General features: G+C 36.2%; 2 protein-coding genes and 1 long non-coding RNA gene across 5 annotated transcripts in view; 2 read left to right on the top strand and 1 right to left on the bottom strand.

Annotated features, from left to right (window-relative positions):
• LOC143346841 (BRISC complex subunit FAM175B) overlaps positions 1–1,109 on the bottom strand; it is a 36,174-nt gene extending 35,065 nt beyond the window's left edge. The window contains exon 1 of the mRNA XM_076775361.1: positions 1,067–1,109. The gene's annotated coding sequence lies outside the window, so the exon portion shown is untranslated. The remainder of the gene's footprint in view (positions 1–1,066) is intronic.
• Hex-a (Hexokinase A) overlaps positions 1–20,694 on the top strand; it is a 47,904-nt gene extending 27,210 nt beyond the window's left edge. For all 3 annotated transcript variants that reach the window (XM_076775357.1, XM_076775356.1, XM_076775358.1), the window contains exons 2-7: positions 10,067–10,229; positions 11,601–11,956; positions 13,064–13,163; positions 14,246–14,600; positions 16,351–16,621; positions 16,988–20,694. In XM_076775357.1, coding sequence (XP_076631472.1) covers positions 10,067–10,229; positions 11,601–11,956; positions 13,064–13,163; positions 14,246–14,600; positions 16,351–16,621; positions 16,988–17,065 — 1,323 coding nt within the window. In that variant the 3' untranslated portion in view covers positions 17,066–20,694. The remainder of the gene's footprint in view (positions 1–10,066; positions 10,230–11,600; positions 11,957–13,063; positions 13,164–14,245; positions 14,601–16,350; positions 16,622–16,987) is intronic.
• Positions 2,494–4,684, top strand: LOC143346850 (uncharacterized). Its single transcript, XR_013080516.1, has 3 exons — positions 2,494–2,604; positions 3,015–3,051; positions 4,492–4,684. It is a non-coding gene; the product is annotated as an uncharacterized LOC143346850 (long non-coding RNA).
• Positions 20,695–21,993: the final 1,299 nt, after the last annotated feature.

Raw genomic sequence — 21,993 nt, forward strand, 5'->3', positions numbered from 1 at the left:
AAGTTATTAACGTTTAAAGTTCAGCCTGTTTTGAATTTTTTTCTCGAAAATGCGTAGGATTTCAGGGGTATGTGTAATGACCAAAAATGATTGTAATAAACCCCTGTAACTAAATATAATTTTTTTAGTATGATTTGAAATTTTTTAATTTCGTCGAAAAATTTCACACCTTCTCGAATTTTTTTCTAGAAAGTGGGTAGAATTTCGATGTTATGTGTAATGACCAAAAATGATTGTAATTGTCCCTCGGAACCGAAAATAATTTTTCTAGATCAATTTGAAATTTTTTTTTTTCGTCGAAAAATTTGGGCACTTAATTAGATTTTCGGTAAGGAATTTTTTTCTCGAAAATGCGTAGGATTTCAGGGGTATGTGTAATGACCAAAAATGATTGTAATAAACCCCTGTAACTAAATATAATTTTTTTAGTATGATTTGAAATTTTTTAATTTCGTCGAAAAATTTCACACCTTCTCGAATTTTTTTCTAGAAAGTGGGTAGGATTTCATGGATATGTGTAATGACCAGAAATGATTGTAATTGTCCCTCGGAACCGAAAATAATTTTTCCAGAACGATTTGAAATTTTTGAATTTAATTGTTAATAACTTTTCAACGAAACTTCCATCGACAATTTTGTATTCTTGATTTTCGTCTTATTTTGGCCTCCAGAATCTCCCATTAAAATTTTTCCCAGGGTTCACTGAACACTCTGTATATAAATATGCGGAGTGTTGTATATTTTTGTCAAGTACTGTAAGTAGCGTCGCAATTCTGTTGCGAAATATTTGCCGAGCCTCGTGACGTCTACTCGATCGACGACACCGGTTGTCACGAGAGTGAATCGTCAGCCGAGTGGCTATCTTAGAATGTCGTGTGAAGTGTATTTTGTTATCGATTGTGAAAAGAAGGCGGAAAAGTAACGCGCTTGATATTCCATCGCGAGTGTCAATGTGCGTATCGAGAATCAATAAATGTGTAATTCGATTGAGTATTCAAAACTTCTGCATAAAACTTAAAGCCTCATATAGCGGATTACAAAAGTTGGTTTTTTTTTCTTTACTTACTTAGTTGTTGATAATGAATCTGCAGTTCCGAACTGGCATGCCCTTTGACCTGTGATGTAGCTCTTTAGAACCAAGTGTGACTGAAACAAAATTTAGCTTTCATTAAAAAATGCATTTATGCAGATACATAAAATAAATCTTTCAATGTTTAAAAATCTTTAAACCTAGCTAAGTATGAGTCCACAAAGCTTGCGTAAAAAGCTTGAGGTTAGAGCAGGGATTTGAAAGAGTCCAAAAATAACTGTTATTAACTGTTATGCAAAGGTTTCGACTGAAACAGTTCTGAAGAACCGAAATTATGTCATAACAGTTTTCAATCCTTGGAGTCTCTAGATTTTGCTAAGAAGTCAAGACTCGTAGCCTATGTTAACAACCTAGTTAAACTGATACGTCAAGAATATACTGCCCCATAGAATATACCGAACAGTGATAAATATTAACGCGTAACGCAGTTGATAACGAGTTAATTTCGTCCCGTAACAACATGAATTGAGGACAAACTTTTTTGCGTGGAAAGCATCGATCGACTAAAAGAAGGTTACGGATACTAACCGGGAGGAACGTTCGATATTTGAGGTTATGCTAGCATAACGTGTTGCATCGACGCACGTGTGCACGAAGGGCATGGTTTCCGCCAGATACGACGATCGATTTTATTTTATCGGAGGCTAAGTCGTTCCGTGATAAACAGGACTGTGAATATCCCGCGAAAGAGGTTGTCGCGCTTTGTAGAAACGTTTGCTTGTCCTTGACACACCACGCCAGTCGTGGAGTTCTTGTCCCTCGGTCGAATCAATAGACGTGGACAACGATAATGGAACTAATTGAAAACGTGACCCAAAAGGAATCGATGCACAGTTGGGCAAATTTCATTTCCAATCAAGTGCAGGGTACGTAATGAGTTGGGCCGCTTTCACGGACACATATTTTATTAACCAAAAGAAGGAACAAAAGGCGTGCAAGGGAATATAATAATTGTCGAGGACCTTATCGACGGTTCAAGGCGTTGCCTACGACTACTGTCGCTTATCCCAATTCCGAGAGCCGTTACCCGTGTCCGCCTAAACAAAAACCGTCCTCTCCGCGCGGGGAGAGGGGCATTGTGTACACCGCGACAATACACCGGATGTCCCAAAATATAATAATTCAGTTTAATGCGTACACAAGAATAATGATTTAATCGTACGATTTAATTTTTTAGTGGACTCCTATAAAAATTTATTCGAATAACGCCCAGTTGTGAATTAATGTCCCGGTAAAGAGGTTATTAAAGTCCGTTCTGACGAGGAAGCGTTTCTGTATGCCTGTCGCCGCGCATACATTTCCATACGAAACTATGTATAGTCCGGGCCACAATATAGCGAGGTCGTAAACTCGAGTGGGTGTCAAAGTTTACACGTTTCAGCACCCGAAACAAATGAATTGATAGAAATACGAGCAGCTAAGGGCCTTAGACCATAGTCAGGGCCGTACGAAGAAATATTTTATTTAGTGTCGCCATTTTTAGAGGTATCGTAACAGGTAAAGGTCTTAGTCAAGTCTTTAACCCTCTATGGGCCCGTGTAACTTTCAGGTCACATGTTAATATATCGACATTTTACTAAATAATTTTAGTTTTCTCACAAGATTATTTAATGTTTCTGAGATAACTAATAACTAGACTGCGGATGTTTATGCATTTATGGGAAATTTAAATTTTCAAAAAACTACAGAATACACTTAATATGCCAAAATATAAGAAATGTTTCAAGTTAGATACAAATTATTGTATTTAGGGGTTGAGACAACCCTCTATAAAGTTCCCATTTCATTAATTCTATTAATAAAAATACGAATTTGCATAAAGATCCGCAGTCTACTAATAACAATATTGATGACGGTTGGCAGCACCAAATATCAAAGTAAGTGGCTCGTAAGTTTATATTCAAGAAACAAATTCGGCCCATAGAGGGTTAATATCTTAATTTACCTGCTTATAATACAGCGTGTTCGGCCACCCCTGGGAAAAATTTTAATGCGGGATTCTGGAGGCCAAAATAAGACGAAAATCAAGAATACCAATTTGTTGATAGTGGCTTCGTTAAAAAGTTATTAACAATTAAATTAAAAAGTTCCAAATCGTTCTGGTAAAATTATTTTCGGTTGCGGGGATCAATTATAATCATTTTTGGTCAATAGACATACCCTCGAAATCCTAACCATTTTCGAGAAAAAAATTCCTTACCGAAAATATAATATTAGGCCAGAAATGCATCCCATAAATTTCATGCGAATCTTTAAAACACCATAACTTCTGAACGGATTGGACGATTTTAATTTTCAAAAACGCAAACGATGCGTATTTAGATGAAGAATATGTAGGAATTGCAAAAATATACAAAAAGTTGTTCCTTGATATCCCTAAAATAAGAAAACCCCCATAAAAAGGGTCCAATTTTTAAACAGCCATAACTCCTATAATAGTGAATATATTTCAATGAAACTTTTTTTTCAAATAGAGCTCAAGGGTACCTACAAAAAAGTATTAGACAACTTTTCTGTAGGACGTCAAACAAAATTACTAGAAATGAAAAAGGAATTTTTAAGAAAAATCGATAGGTGGTAGATGCCTAAATTTTTCGGCGAAATTTAAAAGTTTCAAATTATACTAAAAAAATTATATTTAATTACAGTGGGCAATTGCAATCATTTTTGGTCATTATACATACCCCCGAAATCCTAACCATTTTCGAGAAAAAAATTCCTTACCGAAAATATAATTTTAGGCCAGAAATGCATCCCATAAATTTCATGCGAATCTTTAAAACACCATAACTTCTGAACGGATTGGACGATTTTAATTTTCAAAAACGCAAACGATGCGTATTTAGATGAAGAATATGTAGGAATCGCAAAAATATACAAAAAGTTGTTCCTTGACTCCCTAAAATAAGAAAACCCCCATAAAAATTGTCCAATTTTTAAACAACCATAACTCCTATAATAGTGAATATATTTCAATGAAACTTTTTTCTGAAGTAGAGCCCATTTGTACCTTTAAAAAGTATTAAACAACTTTTCCGTAGGACGTCAAACGAAATTACTAAAAATCAAAAACGAATATTTAAGAAAAATCGATAGGTGGTAGATGCCTAAATTTTTCGGCGAAATTTAAAAGTTTCAAATCGTTCTGGAAAAATTATTTTCGATTGTGGAGATTAATTATAATCATTTTTGGTGAATAGACATACTTCCGAAATCCTACCCACTTTCGAGAAAAAAATTCAATACTGGTGAATCTTTAAACGTTAATAACTTCTTAACGAATCCACCATCAAGAAATTGGTATTCTTGATTTTCGTCTTATTTTGGCCTCCAGAATCTCCCATTAAAATTTTTCCCAAGGGTAGCCGAACACCCTGTATGCACTTAGAAAATGAAAAAAGTAGTGCAGTTACGGACACAGAAAAACATTCAGAAAGGCACCCTCAAGCAATATGTCATGTACGGCCCTAAGTGCCGCAGCAGTAGTCGGTCCCAACCCTCAAGAGTTTTAGTTTACAACCTCGCTATATTTTGGCCCAGACTATACCTTGTAAATGTAAACGCGCGAATGATCACCGGTTGGGCTTATCCCACCGTAATACGTACCGCCACGTGCATTTAGACGAATCGCTGTGCATTGGCCTTTGCACGTTCTTCCTGTAGCGTGCATGCGGTGCGCGCTGCGCATCTACTGTACCATTCATTCATAAAACAGTCCTATTGGCTGGCTAGTGGGCGTGTCGATGATGTCACGGCCAGATCAATGCCATACCCTTGACGAAACGAAGGTGGTAACGGCGCGAAGAATTGGCGGGAATTTCGAACGTCCGAATAAGCGTCAGGCGCTGTTCCCCGTGCGTAAGCTGGCTTAGTCGTTGCCCTTGAGAATTCTTTTCGATAGGTGATGCAATATTCGTGATGTTTTACGTACGATTAGATAGTAAAATGTCGATTAATTATTATTCATTCGATTATCTTATACACGGCGTCCGCGTGTTTATTAGCGAACATTTTTCTAATAAAATTGAATAGGAGAAAGTTTTTACTGTTTTCTTTTTATGTATTTATAAATGATTAAAGGTCGCTTTCGTTTCTAGGAAAGTATTGTAGGTAAAAAAGAAATTTTATACGGTGTTGTATCGATTACAAAAGATAGTACATTTGTTTCTAGAATCATTGTAACATTGTATAACGAGAAGGTTACGTTTTTTTAGACAGGTCATTTTTTCGTTTTGCATGAAATATGTTGGAATCGTTGGATTTCTTCTGGGACTAGGTAACGATTAATCGATGAATACATTAAATCGTATAGCTCTGTGTGTGTGTCGCGAATTAATACAAAATGCATTCAGAAATGAAATAAAAATCAGGTATTCATGTACGCAAAATCACATATTAGGCGCGACTCGGGCGATCGATATGTATTGAGCAACTCTCTCTTAAAATAAATTTCTGTGCGCTGTTGTCCTAATTTATGCGCATTTCTTACTATCGTTGCAAAATCAATGTTAATAAGCAAGGGAAACCGATATCGTTGAATATATAAATTCGCGCGTCATTAGTAATAATTTAGAATCTTTAAGCACGTATACAGAGTGTTCTCATTATAAGTATGCAGTACATTTTTTGAAATTAATTTAAAAATCAATTTACAATAAATATCAAATTTTGAAGCTGATCTTTTCCAAATATCAGGCCACATTCACACTGTATAAAAACGAGTATTTCAATTACACGTGTGATACGAAAATTCATAAAGTCGAAAGTAAAATAAAAGATTTAAAAAATTTAACAGTTTAACTGTTATAAAATCTTCAAATTTTTTTTCTTTCCACTATTTAATTCTGAAGAAAATGTAATAACCCTTTCGTAGATCAAACTTATTTAAAAATCGAATTTTCAGTTGGTATCGTCATTGTATTTTTAACTGCTCCATGAGCCATGACGCAAGGTACAATTTACACTGAACTGTTACATTATACTTGAACTTGACTCCACGGTTTTAAAATTAATAAGCAGCGAATGTAAAAACGCGGGAACGAATGCATTCACGTCGTAATAAACTTAATTTAAAAAAATAAATCACTACTTTAATTTATTTACATAATTTTTCAATTATTTTCGGAAAACTAAAAGCGCAAAAATTTACATTGCATTAATAACTGTTATTTCAATACTAGAATATTATTTTATGAATCTATGCGATTCAGTGGCGCTGGTATTTGAACAAATAAATAAAAACAGTATACCAAATGTAGCGCATATAGAACCTACTGCAGCAGTTAAAATAAAATAAAAATTAAATTGAGCATACCCGCAATCGTTGACGTAATTTTACGTAATTTTTAAATGTATAGCTAGTCGTTGTTGATGTTAGTTTACGTCAATTATATTTATAGAGAGGCAGATGATTTTATAATTCCTATTTATGATCACAGCTGCCATCTAACTTATTAGATCGTCAAAAGAGTATTATCAACGGATTGGCGAGTTTCTTCTGGTTAAAACGAGACCAAACACGGCCTTATTCGAACAACTTTTCATTATATGCGCGTAGTTGTATAGTTCGGGCCACGATATAGCGAGGTCGTAAACTCGAGTAGGTGTCAAAGTTTACGTTTCAGCTCCCGAAACAAGTGAATTGACAGAAATAGGAGCAGCTGAGGACCTTAGACCATAGTCGGGGCCGTACGAAGAAATGTTTTATCTAATGTCGCCATTTTTAGAAAGCCATTGAGAAAGGCACCCCCAAGCAAGATGTTAAGTACGGCCCTAAGTGCCGCAGCAGTAGTGGGTACCAACCCTCAAGAGTTTAGGTTACGACCTCGCTATATCGTGGCCCGGACTATACATTTCTAAAAAATGATTCGAACGTATAAATGGTCGAAATGTGGTCTTGTTTGGATTCATTTTAATCGAGAAACTCTCACCAATCCATTCACGATACTTTCACGAATATATTATAGAAAATATAAAACATTTTAGTTTGCGTTAGTGGTTGTCTTATCGACTGAGAAGTTCGGATTGTTGGGTTATATTTCAAAAGTTATCAGCCGCTCGAAATCTAAAGAACGTAAACAAACGATGACACGTATCCGGGTTGAAATCTTCGCGTACGATCCAGCATGAGTGCGATGCTTATCGTTGCAAGGAACTATGGTTTCGTTTGTCGATTCAATTTTCCAGCGACGATTCTAATGGTTCCTCGCTAGACTGTCGTTCTACATTTCTTTCTTTCTGTGACATCCCGTTATTAATACTCGCTCCACATTCAATCGAGCGAAGAAAGACGCATCACGAGCGCTAGCTGCCAGATCGAACGACGACACGTGTTACGTGTCGCGACGTACGATGAAAATAAAGTGCGTTGCTAACGATTCTCAAGTTGACGCGAACCCGCGTCATACCGAAAAAATACTGGTCACGAGCTACGCGCTCAGAGACGGACAAACTATCGTTAACTTATTTTTAAGATCCACTAATTTTTTGAAAATTGGTTCCTATTTCCTCTGTGTTTCCACATCCATTTCTATTCTTTGCGATATCGAAATGCTAAAGTCAACACCGATAAAATAATTGAAATATCATGTCAGGGAAATGGTTTTATTTGCTCAATAAGATAATTCAATATGTACTTTGAATACACAATGACAATACAGAAGTTCCATATTCCATAGAGGCGTTACTATTCGCTATTAATTTTGTATAATTCAGAACAGGTTGCGTCGGTCCTTGCAAAATAAAAATAATAACTTTACGTAATTTGTTAATTCAGAATTTTCAATTTTCGAATAAGTTTCAAGTAGAATGTGCGTGACTCTATAAACGTAAATTTGCCATGAGTACGAGTGGATTCCAAAATTTATCAGACCGTATCGATAGAGCTTTGCTCTACACGCATTATTGCCATGCACCAATAATTTCAAGTGGCATTAAATTCCTTTGTGTTGATAGGTTCCTATCTTATATAACTCTCATTACCGTACTCCTTGTCTGTGATTGTGATAAGTATGTGTAAAATCTGTGATTATCATGTTTCATTGTAATAGAAGCAGTTACTCGACTTTATTGTATTAATTTCTCTCAAAGTTATACAATCAAAACGATAGCAATTAATGTTGAAAATATAGTTTATGCAGGGTGTCCAGCTACCCGTGGGAAAAATTTTAATGGGAGATTCTAGAGGCCAAAATAAGACGAAAATCAAGAATACCAATTTGTTGATGGAGGCTTCGTTAAAAAGTTATTAACGTTTAAAGTTTCGACCTTACTGAATTTTTTTCTCGAAAATGCGCAGGATTTCGGAGGTATGTCTATTCACCAAAAATGATTGTAATTGACCCCCATAGCTAACAATATTTTTTCCAAAACGATTTGAAATTTTTTTTTTCCGTCGAAAAATTTCACACATTCTCGAATTTTATTCTAAAAAGTGGGTAGGATTTCGGGGGTATGTCTATTCACCAAAAACGATTGTAATTGACTCCCGCAACCGAAAATAATTTTTCCAGAACGATTTGAAATTTTTGAATTTAATTGTTAATAACTTTTTAACGAAGCCTCAGTCAAGAAATTGATATTCTTGATTTTCGTCTTCTTTTGGCCTCTAGAATCTCTCATTAAAATTTTTCCCACTGGTGGCCGAACATTTTCAATTATTTTTTAATCCTGGTACGAGCAATATTTAAAATTATCCAATTATCGATTTATTAAATCAAGTCTTCTAAAGAGGATGATGGAACAAATTACACCGAATAAGGAGAGGACTATTACACAGCGAAGGTTATTAAAGAATTCTTATTTTAAAGAGGTTATACTATTTAAAAGATTTCAGTTGTAGCCATTTTCAATCTCCAAATGAATTGACCTGTTTGCATTCTAGGTTACATATATCCACATCCATAAGTGATAACGAACGTCTATTAAATCGATACTTGGTAACCATTATTCTACGCCTAATTCTCCTGACACTTTCCGCGCCAGCTCTCGACTCTCTCGTTTCTCTTTATGGTCGCGCACGATTCTTCCGGACATTCTTATTCATGCAAACAGGCGCACACAAAACTCAAAGTGCATTCTATCGCGCTAGAGCAATCTTAAACACGTTCCTGGAACCTGCATCGTACATAGAATCGATTGACACTATTCCGCCACGTTTTCAAGCACGCGTCAGTAACACCTTCGAGGTTGAGTCATTAACTTCATGCTCTAACGCAGAAATATGACTGTAATATCACGCTTCTTCGAAACGTGATTAGTGAAATAACGCATTTCAGATATATATTTTATTAAGTTTCGTTAAATACATCATAGATCAAAAAGTTCAAAAAGGTTAGTTACTTTCTTGTTGGCGTTGAGAGTTTACGATGAAAAATCTGTGTGTTTGTGATTTCCTTATAACTCCTACTACTTCCGTCCAATTCGAATGAAATTTTGCACAGTTGTTCCGACAGGGAGTACAAACTACTTGATTCGCAAATATATTAATTATGAGTTAGGTTTACAAGGATTTTCGATAAGAAAAGAATGACTTTTTTTGTAAAATTATGGAAGCAATCGAAAGAACGTACTCTTTCCATCGTGACCTTCCGTCTAGCCGCAATTACTATTTAAATCCACGCGTGTATCAGTAATCGATATCGTATTTATCAGACTCCACCATTCGTTGCAAGGACGATGATTTAATTTTGCACTATTGGGGAAATATACAATTTATTCCAGTTGCAAACGGGATCAATTCCAAGCATTATGTATAGTAATCACTGCACTCGAAATGGCCGTGCATCGGAAAAATGCGTAAAACGATGCCAGCGGCGTCTCTCTCTCTTTGCACGTATCGGATGCAGTTATGCAATATAATGCAGCTGCATCGGACGACACTCGTATAAATAATGCATTGGAGAACCGTTTAAGAGCCTCTCGTATCATCGTTACATGATTATCGATCGACAATGAAAATTTTCGGTTTGTTCGCAGATCAAGGACATCTGCAAGGACCTCGTCCTTTCGGATGATCAGCTTCGACTGGTCATGGAGAAGCTCAATGGCGAGATAAACAAAGGACTATCAAAGCAAACGCACGAAAGTGCGATCGTGAAATGTTTCACAACATACGTACAGGATCTTCCCAATGGCACTGGTAAGGAAAATCGTGCAATTTTCAATCCATATACAGTAAAATTTCGATCATACAGAATTTCCACGTATAATCCATTCAAAAGTTACGATGTTTTAAAAATCCACATGAAATTTTGGGGAGCCATTTCTGGCCACACATTATATTTTTGGCAAAGAATTTTTTTCTCGAAAACGGGTAGAATTTTGGGGATATGTCTGTTCACCAAAAATGATTGTAATTGACCCCTGCATCTAGAAATAATTTTTTTAAAATGATTCGAAACTTTTCAAATTCGCCGAAAATTTTGTCCATCTACTCGAATTTTTTTCTCGAAAACGCATAGGATTTCGAGGGTATGTCTGTTCACCAAAAATGATTGTAATTGACCCCTGCATCTAGAAATAATTTTTTTAAAATGATTCGAAACTTTTCAAATTCGCCGAAAAATTTGTCCACCTACTCGAATTTTTTTCTCGAAAACGGGTAGAATTTTGGGGATATGTCTGTTCACCAAAAATGATTGTAATTGACCCCTGCATCTAGAAATAATTTTTTTTAAATGATTCGAAACTTTTCAAATTCGCCGAAAATTTTGTCCATCTACTCGAATTTTTTTCTCGAAAACGCGTAGGATTTCGAGGGTATGTCTGTTCACCAAAAATGATTGTAATTGACCCCTGCATCTAGAAATAATTTTTTTAGAATGATTCGAAACTTTTCAAATTCGCCGAAAAATTTGTCCACCTACTCGAATTTTTTTCTCGAAAACGGGTAGAATTTTGGGGATATGTCTATTCACCAAAAATGATTGTGATTGACCCCTGCATCTAGAAATAATTTTTTTTAAATGATTCGAAACTTTTCAAATTCGCCGAAAATTTTGTCCATCTACTCGAATTTTTTTCTCGAAAACGGGTAGAATTTTGGGGATATGTCTATTCACCAAAAATGATTGTGATTGACCCCTGCATCTAGAAATAATTTTTTTAAAATGATTCGAAACTTTTCAAATTCGCCGAAAAATTTGTCCACCTACTCGAATTTTTTTCTCGAAAACGGGTAGAATTTTGGGGATATGTCTATTCACCAAAAATGATTGTAATTGACCCCCCCTACCGAAAATAATTTTTCCAGAACGATTTGGAATTTTTCAATTTTTCTTAAAAATTCGGTTTTTAATGTTGAGTAAACACAACCACATGAGTAATGTAATAAATAAATTTATGAATAAAAAATAAAATATATAAAATTCAGGGTAAATAGGCCGGTTATTCGGACATTCCTGGTGACGGATAATCGGAACTCTACTGTAAAACTCTTTACTAAAGCGTCACACTTTTCATTCCCAATGTATAATGACGAGTCTCGGAAAGTTAATCGTATCGTTCGCAGAGAGTGGCAACTTTCTAGCGTTGGATCTGGGCGGCACGAACTTCCGGGTACTACTGATCACCCTGGACGGCCAGAAATTCGACATGAAGAGCAAAATTTATGCGATATCCCAGAGTCTGATGCTGGGCTCTGGCACTCAACTCTTCGATCACATAGCCCAATGTTTGTCCCTGTTCGTGAAAGATCTGAACCTGCAGGATCAGATTCTACCGCTCGGATTTACGTTCAGTTTTCCGTTGACTCAGTACGGATTGACGAAAGGTATTCTGGTCAGGTGGACGAAGGGCTTTAATTGCGAGGGAGTAGTTGGCGAGGACGTCGTCGCCCTTCTCGAACAGGCGATAGAAAGAAGAAAAGTAAGTATTTGTACACAATATTTACTTCTTCCTTAACGAGAGATCAATTATTTTATTATGTTGCGAATCGTATTATTAAATTTTCATAAAGTATAAAATCTTTTTTTTTTTGTTTAATTTTATAAATATTAATGCGATGAACGCAAATACTAATTGAGCCGTTTATTTAGAGTAGAATAATGTTTTTGGGTTTCTAAGGGTGTCAAATTTGCCATCCCAATTAGCATAATTAACATTATTTAAGAAATATGTTTTTGATGGCTATGTTTGGACTTACGTCACTTTCAAAATCAATGAAATGACACTTTCAATTCTTAAAAAAGCACAAGTCCATAGGAAAAGTAAATTTCCCTTGAAATAAAAATAAATATATACACTTTGTATTATAAGATCAAAAAAATATTCTCTTTTATTCTATGCTAAATAATTTTTACATTACAATTAAATGAGGGAAAAATTTTAATGGGGGATTCCAGAGGCCAAAATAAGACAAAAATCAAGAATACCAATTTGTTGATGGAGGCTTCGTTAAAAAGTTATTAACGTTTAAAGTTTCAACCTTACTGAATTTTTTTCTCGAAAATGCGCAAGATTTCGGGGGTATGTGTAATGACCAAAAATGTTTATAATTGACCTCCGCATTCAAATAAAATTTTTCCAGAACGATTTGAAATTTTTAAATTTTGTCAAAAAAGTCCACCTACTCGAATTTTTTTCTCGAAAGTGCATAGAATTTCGGGGGTATGTCTATTCACCAAAAATGATTGTAATTGACCCCTCCAACTAAAAATAATTTTTCTAGAATGATTTGAAATTCTTGAATTTAATTGTTAATAACTTTTTAACGAAGCCTCCATCAACAAATTGGTATTCTTGATTTTCGTCTTATTTTGGCCTCCAGAATCCCTCATTAAAATTTTTCCCTATTAGTAACAAGTTGCTTCAGAATGAAACGATCATGTAAAAATGTAGCTTTTAAGATAGCTAACTCGATTTTTTTGGAAAATGGACTTACGCTACTTTCCAAATAAAGGGCTCAATTAAACCCATCTGTTTTCGTAACGAATGCGACTGAAATGACAGTGCTAACTTTGGTTCATTGTATAGGATGTGAAAATTGACGTGTGCGCTATTTTGAACGACACCACCGGAACGTTAATGTCGTGCGCTTGGAAAAACAGGAATTGCCGTATTGGACTGATCGTGGGTGGGTACACAATAATGTACATAGAATAGAGTAATATACTTCTTGAAACAATTGGAGAATCACGGTTTAAATATAAAGAGGAAATATTAATTTATGAACTAAATTACTATTACTCTCGATGATTATAAATAAATCTTCTTTATTGCAATATGAATCTATATAAACTAAAGTAAATATCAAATTAAATATATTTAGGTTTTGAATAACTAAGTAAAAAAAATTAACTATCAACATCGACCAATTTATTTACACACATGTTGAGTCTTATTAACCATCGAGCACTATATCGAGAGATAAAATCTGTTCGAGTGTTTCGATCCCCCAAATTATTCCAGAGCAGTATATTATCTCGTCACAACTGTGCTAGATTTTGTTTACTTAAATATCTCTGACAGTATTTTAGTAATCCAAGTTTAGAGAGTTGAATTTTCCAAATTGTTACATTATTCATTTTTATCGAGACGTTTAAAAATAATCATTCTGTCGAGAAACGTCAGTGAAAATGTTTGGTCGAAACCGGAATAAAGACTATACAAACGATATATATATTCTTTCTGTGTGTGATAAGATTGTTGAATATCGGATTATTTTCGAAGCCTATTTTTATCGTTTCGATATTAACAATTCATTACGTAACGCGTGGATAATAAATAATTCACTTTAAATTTATTTCTCTGTCGAGGTACGGAGGTTTATCCTCGTCGATCCGAGAACGTCGAACGCTACGAATTTGTAGGATGAATCCTTTGTCATTGTAGACGATTCTGCAAGATTTCTCTTTGATTCCGTTTAATTATCACGTACATAAATTTTTTTTAACACTAGGTTTACGGTACGCGTCAATTTTACGCATTCAGATTCTAAACTTAACGTTATAGGACTCATAAATATTATTTGTTAGCAATTTATGTTGAATTTAATTGATTTAATGATATGGATGTATACTCTGATTAAAAGAAAAACTGCATTTTAATGCAACTGTCAACGTAGCGAATTATAATAAAAATATGCGCAACGAGTGTCCGTAAACCTAGTGTTAATAAATCGTCGATGCATTTTATTAAATTAGACTTCGCGTTTAGGGACGGGTAGCAATGCCTGTTACGTGGAAAAGACGAAGAACGCGGAGTGCGCGATACCTGGAAACTACGCGGCCGAGAAACCACACATGCTCATCAACACCGAGTGGGGGGCTTTTGGCGAAGGTGGCGTTCTCGACTTCGTGCTCACGGAGTTCGATCATGACATCGACGATAACTCGATCAATCCAAAGAGGCAGCTGTTCGAGAAAATGATCTCTGGACTGTACATGGGCGAGCTGGCCAGGTTGGTCCTCGAAAAGGCCGTCGACGCTGGCCTCCTCTTTGGCGGGAAGTGCCCCATCGATCTCAAGAAACGCGGGAAATTCTTCACCAAATACGTATCAGAAATTGAAAAGTAAGTGTACATCTGAATATTTATCAGGTTCATGGGGACACTTGACCCTTTCGCTCAGAATAATGCACGCTACAGTAATGATTCGTGAGATGAAATATCTACACAACGATATGAGCTGTTTATTTTGAAAATGGCGTAAGTTCATTTATGTTCGAATCGAGATATTGAAGGGTTTGCGTTGGATTAAATTTAAAAATATGGGTAACGGATAGTAGAATAATGTTTTTGGGTGCCAAATTTATCATCCCAATTAGCATAATTGACATTATTTAAGAAATAATATGTTTTTTATGGCTATGTTTGGACTTTTTTACGATTTTAATTCTTAAGAAAGTACAAGTCCATAGGAACAGTAAATTTCCCTTGAAATAAAAATAAATGCATATACCTTTATGTTATAAAATCAAAAAAATATTCAACTTTTATTCTTTGTTAATCTTTACATTAAAATTAATATTGTTTTATTAATTATTCAGTCTTCTCCAGTTTGTGTATAGGGGGGAGGGGATTTAAAATAACTATAGTGCGCAGGTGGTATACATATAATGTAATAAATCCATTAAGTCCTTGTATTTTGGGTTTGTGAGTGGTCTCCTGGGGAATCCCCCAAGCAGCGCCATCTTTTGGAGAAATTATGACGACTGCAATGTGCACTGAACTTCTTTTTTAAATTGAACATTTTCGTGTTACAAAATCTTAATGATTTTAAATGTATTAGTAACAAGTTGCTTCAGAATGAAAGGATCATGTAAAAATGTAGCTGATGTTAAGGTAGTTAGCTCGATTTTTTGGGGAAATGGACGTACGCCACTTTCAAAATAAACGGCTCATATCCTTGAGCCCGGGTCGCTTTTGTCTTTCTTTTTACCGGCGACAGTAGTCGAGAAACGAAGAAGAGGACGAGCGAGAGCGAATGAAAAGAAAGCATTACGTATTTTGTTTACAAATTGTCGCTATTGCTCCAGCTCGTGTAGTCTTTCACGCTTCGTTGGCTCCGAGGGAGATCTCCCCCAGTTCCGAGAAATACGTAACTTGAATCTACGTCTGGGATTCACTTTAAGACTCGTTTCTGTATCGCAGTGATTCCCAAACTTATTTGGCCTACCGCCCCCTTTCCAGAAAAAAATATCACTCAGCGCCCTCTGGAAATTAATTTTTTTGCAATTTTAATAGCGATTAAACAGAAATGTTTCTACCTTTTTCGTAAAATACAGGGTGTTCGTTAAAAAGTTATTAACGTTTAAGGATATTGTAAATCGCAAACGCAAATGTTAATAACTTTTTAACGAAGCCTCCATCGACAAATTGGTGTTCTTGATTTTCGTCTTATTTTGGTCTCTAGAATCCCCCATTAAAATTTTTCCCACGAATTTGGATTGTTGGCCGAACACCCTGTATAATAAAGAAAGGTGTAAATTAGAAACATTAAAATTTGAAATTACGAAACTATTTATTGAACTCAGAATAGAGAAAGGTGCTGCCAATTTAGTAATCCTCGGCTCTATTTTCGTCAGCAGTAATCTTAAATCACCGCGATTGACTATTTACAATCGGTTTATTTTTTTTTTGTTAATAAATTGGTCACCGCACTGAATCCACGTTCCACTAAATACTCATCGCCCCCAAATGCACCTGCGGCCATCACCGTCCACCAGAGGGCGGTAGCGCCCACTTTGGGAATCACTGCTGTATCGCATACCCGATTCGTCGTTGATCGTTAATTTAATTTTTCACCGTTTCTCCGTTTCAGCGATCCCAAAGGAAAATACATGAACTGTCGTCAGATTTTAGGGGAACTTGGTATGCAAAACGTGAACGACCAAGATTGCGAGAATGTTAGGTACATTTGCTCCATTGTTTCGAGGAGGGCAGCACACCTCGCCAGCGCTGGAATCGCTGTGCTTCTGAACAAAATCGATGAGGACAACGTCACGGTTGGGATCGACGGTTCGGTCTACAGATATCACCCACACTTTCACGATCTTATGACCGAAAAAATTAGCCAATTACAGAGTCATAAGGTGAGAGGATTAGTACGTCTATATTCCAGTAAAGTTAGATCTAAACCTGATGTATTCTGAGATCTATTTTAACCCCTTAACGCTCATATTTTTCGGGTTAACCAAAAATGATCAGTTTTCTTTATTGGATTTGTTTCTAAAAATGCAGTTTTTGTTAATTACAATGTTGTATCTAACGTATAATTTGAAGGAAAACAAATATTATCATCCCTTAAACCGTTGGATTAAACAAATATTTAGTTAAGGGGTTAAAAAGTCGTTTCAATTATTCTATAACGTTTCAATTATTTTATTCTGGCCCCATCAACGGATTCTCGAATCGTAGCAGTTTTATGAAGCTAACAAGTAATTGTTATTGTGTTACAGTTCGATTTAATGCTGTCTGAGGATGGTAGCGGCCGCGGCGCGGCGCTAGTCGCCGCGGTAGCCGCGCAGAGAAAATAAGGGCTGAACCGCGTCTGTTCGATTTAGCTTAAATTAAGTTATTTTACGCAGTAACGACACAAATTTTCACACCTATACGAAAATCATTTACATACACGTATAATGCAGAGTCACACGTATGTGTCGAGAAAAAAGTCGAGCGTACATCACAGTGATTGGAATATATATTTATTTTAATGGGAGTTCGTTCCCATATATTACTTTTACGAAACGTAACAACGATAGAAAAAGTTTAACAAAAAAGATAAAAAGAGAAAAAAAAACAATGGTACATCTCGTTGCGCGATCACGTCACGCGGTCCGAACGAGTCGACGTTTAAAATTGCACAAGGACCGCGTGAATTCGCGATCGAACGAAGATAATTGGTCGAATCGGTACAATAATTCCCACTTTCAAGCGACAATTTTTACACAGTATTCGAACAAGGACACCACCTCCTCCATGCAATCAAATTCCATTCGCTAATGAAAATAAAATTTTTTTTATATGTTTCATTACATCCTCGTGGGAACATTGGGAATCGATTGTCGACGTCTTCCCGATGGAAACGAGTCCAAACACGGCTCGTTTCGGACGATTTTTACTTTCTCGTGAGTTGGAATTTTTTCAAAAAAAAAAATTTCGGACGACTTTTAACGAAAGTGGTCGTGTTTGGACTCATTTTCATCGGGAGAACCTCGCCAGTCTATCGTCGATGTTATTACAACGATACGGTGAATATAAAATTTTCATTTTGCATGTAACCCGAGGCACGTAAATATCGTTACTCTGCAACGAAACGAAGATCGGCGAGGTCGCTTGAAAGAAATGGAATCATCGTATTCGGTGCAAGGATCGCGAAACGCGGCGATTCCCCAGATTCTGCGGGGCTAGGTCACTTCTGTTTTCTAATTTCGGGCGATCTGTACCGGAGGGTGTCGAAAAAGTAGAGCGGGACGCTCAATGGACGGATCCTTGGTTCACATAGAGCGATTTATAAATGATTTGTATCGTTGTTTCATCCTACAGTAATATTATTGTAACGTGTAGAGCGCGCGAGCGAGCGACGGATGGACGAACGATGCGAGAATGGACGAAAGAATGCGAAATAGTGTGTTTTACAAACAGTTTATTAGCGACAAGTAGTACCGTTTTAAGGGATTTTAGGCGGTTTGAAAAAATATTTTTAGATTTATAGGGCCACGGTCGTGCTCAAAATGGTCGCGGCGTTCGCGCGAAACGACCCGGAAGTAAAACAAAAAAAAAAAACAAGAGAGTGACCGACTATGTTTAAGTCGATAGAGAAAAAGAGACGTACAATATCTCGGCACGAACGCGAAACGGAGGCATGTCGCAACGTGTACTTTATTTTAAAACGTTGATTGCCATTCAACGTACGTTCCTACGGTAGATTACGAAACGGGGGAAAGATGGTCGCCTTCCCCGCCCACCCCCTCCTCCACCTCCCACGAAGTCGCGCGAAAACAAGACAAAACGTTTCGACGTCGTAGACGCGGTCGTAAGAGGGGGCTCAGGCCTTCTTTATTGTTTGTACTAGTTATTGTCGTCGTTACGATAAGGTCGCGCGTGACACCAGTGATAAAAGAGACAAAAAAAAAAAGAAAGAAATATATTATAGAATCGAATACATACAAGCCTATCCGGACAGGTGAGCGTATTTTCCTCGCGAATTCTACCTCGAGAGACCTCTGGTTCCGTGCTCGTGTCGAGCGCTTCCGATTCCTCGTTCCCCCTTTCTACCATCACCATGCTGCGACGACTGTGGAGACTGAAGCCGGTGAGTACGCGATGAGCGATAGTCGCCGACCACCGTGAAAGTTTTTCACCTATAGGAGCCATAGACGCAACCATTTATCGTGCAACGGTAGATGGAGACAGTATAGCTGAACGAAATAAATGAGATCACTTTGATTCGGTTCTCGTCATCCTTCTGTAGTCTTGCTTCAAACAACTATCAAACGACAATCGTCTAGCTGAGTTAACTTTTTATCAAACTTATTGAACTATACTTGCGAGTGACTTGAGAGTCAGCCATGCCCAACTTGTGGAAGAATTTGTGAATGTTTTTTAGTCTTTTCTGTGAAACGCGTGGTCAATTTTCATGTTGTTTTAAGTCCGTTGCACTGGAACGAATCTGTTCCGTGACAGTGTTTGGACAGTGCCAAATTACATACCCTGGATAGTTTGTTGACCTTAGACGATAGTCTTATCTTCTGGTTTCAGCAATCTTGCTTTGAGCAGTATCAGATGACACTCGTTAACTGGGCAATTGACCTAGAAGATCGCCTAAGCATCTAATCTCATCCCTAATTTCTCATCTCAAGTCAAGTCTTTGTTAATCTTGGAGATACCAAGAGATCCAAAGAGGTGTAATTTTAAATAGAAATATGAGTGCAATGTTTACATTAATTTCAGTAGATTCCTCATTAGAAATTTGTAACTATAAAAAAGAATGATTTTAAAGTAGGATAAGAAGTGTAACTTATCTAAAACATTTTCTAACGGGTTCGAACTTTTCTTGGTCTTTCTAAGGTTAGGTATTGACCCCATACGCTTAACAATTATAGTTCAATCGCATTGTAGCTTACGTTATTGCACGAGAAATCGTTACGTCTGTAGCTTCTATTAGACGTTAGAGAATGTTGGCGATACGAGTCGATGTCGACACGGGCGTATCGTAGCGTATTCTGTTAAACGAAGGACTAACGAAATTAAAAGAACTAAAATGAAGGGAGTAATCGAGAAAGTTCCAAAGTCGCGGATTCCTGCGAGATGATTCTTTCAGTCGAGCGTCGAATTACACTCGATGCATTGCGTAAGAAAAATCAACAGCTTCGAGAGAGAGACCCGATCTGTTTCTGCTCGACGTTAGAAAAATCGTGTACGCGTATTGTATTGCATTCGTTGGAACGAAACGTATTCGCGACCAAGAGCGTAGTCAGAACTTCGTTTAGTAATAGGCAAAAATGCTAGACTAAAATAAAAAATAAAAGATAACAAATGCTTGTGATTCTCATTTTTCTTGTCGACGCTGCGATCGAAAAAAAAAAATGAATTTGAAATTTATTTATAAATAGCTAGAAAGGCCCCATTTGCCCCCTCCTGTCTACGCCCTTGCTCGCGATGTTCTGCCGATCGAACGAACCGTAATAGTTGGCAATATTGTTATGAAGAGGATCGTCGATACCAGATCATTTCGACGGAGCATCGCGACATTTTTTACACTTATGAACTGGTTAATGTTAAGATGTGTACACGTTCAAGGTGCAAAATAAAAATCATCGTACACCCTGTTTACGCTTTACCAACCGTGTATCGCGCGGGGTAACAATATTTTTAATTTTATTATTTCATTTTTTTTTTATTTAACATTTTCAAAGATCCATCCTAGATTTCGAATCGATTTGTTGACTATCGTCGACTGAAAATCGTAGGACAAAAAGAATTGGGGGAAATGTTTCGTCTTGTAGTTGCTAAGGCAAAAATTAGTTGAGCGTTCAAGGTCACGTCCTTGATATCTCAAAATCTGCTTAACCGATTGGCACAAGATTCAGTATCATTGTAGCCCTGTGCAAAATCAATATTTTATTTATGACAATTAAACTTCAAAGTGTTACCATTTTTTTAATTATTGACTTTCTTTTGTATTTTAAATACAGGGAGTTCGGCCACCCCTGGGAAAAATTTTAATGGGAGATTCTAGAGGTCAAAATAAATCGAAAATCAAGAATACCAATTTGTTGATGGAGACTTCGTTAAAAAGTTATTAATGTTTAAAGTTTCACCAGTGCTGAATTTTTTTCTCGAAAATGTGTAGGAATTCGGGGGTATGTATATTGACCAAAAATGATTGTAATTGACCCCTGCAACTAAAAATAATTTTTTTAAAACGATTTGAAATTTTTTAATTTTTCGAATTATTTCACACCTGCTGGAATTTTTTTCTCAAAAGTGGATAGGATTTCGGGGGTATGTCTATTCACCAAAAATGCTTATAATTGACCTCTGCAACCAAAAATAATTTTTCCAGAACGATTTGAAATTTTTGAATTTAATTGTTAATAGCTTTTTAAGGAAGCCTCCATCAACAAATTGATATTCTTTATTTCCGTCTTATTTTGGCCTCTAGAATCTCCCATTAAAATTTTTCCCAAGGGTAACGGAACACCCAGTATAGAATGACTGAGCCCACGAAAACCATAAGACGGTGTTTTCTTTTCAATTTAATTATTACCTCTCTTTGAAAAAAGTTTTACATATTTCATAAACATCGATAAACATGTATGAGATATTTCGACAAAAAATGTTATATAATCCTTTGACAAAAAATGATGGAAAAGGATCTACAAAAGACGCTTCACAGTAGAATATCCCCCTCAATCGTCGTATTAAAATGATATGGGACAAACTAGACAAAAAATTACGAAAATATTCAATGGCTAGTAAAATAAAATTTCAAAGTAGATTAGAAGAGAAAATAATTCCAAAAATGACTGTCCGAAGCGATACATCAAGGTTATTCTAAAAAATGTTAACATTGTTAAATATATAAATTTTTATTACTATTTTTCCCATAGTGCTGTAAGTGCATGGTCTGAAACGTTGTTTCCCAAATAAAAGGCATAAATCTTATATCATTTCTTTTACTATTTATATTTCTATCACATTCTGCCAATTAATTTACTAACTCACTCTATTGTATACGGTACGACGGTCGAGTCAGTCTCGTCACTTTTCTATCTGCATTATCTTATCGCGTGCTTTGGAAAGTCTAAATAAATACAATTTGGAGTTATCACTTTATCGATCGGTATCCAACGGAGCAGAAAAATATTCCTCTGTTTCCTTCCGCGAAATGGAAAATTCTCGCCGAATTTCTATATTCCACTAGGCGGGAAAGAACCCGACTACCGCAACGTCTAAGGTT

This window comes from Colletes latitarsis, chromosome 10 (genome assembly GCF_051014445.1).
Source record: "Colletes latitarsis isolate SP2378_abdomen chromosome 10, iyColLati1, whole genome shotgun sequence".
NCBI classification, from domain to species: domain Eukaryota; kingdom Metazoa; phylum Arthropoda; class Insecta; order Hymenoptera; family Colletidae; genus Colletes; species Colletes latitarsis.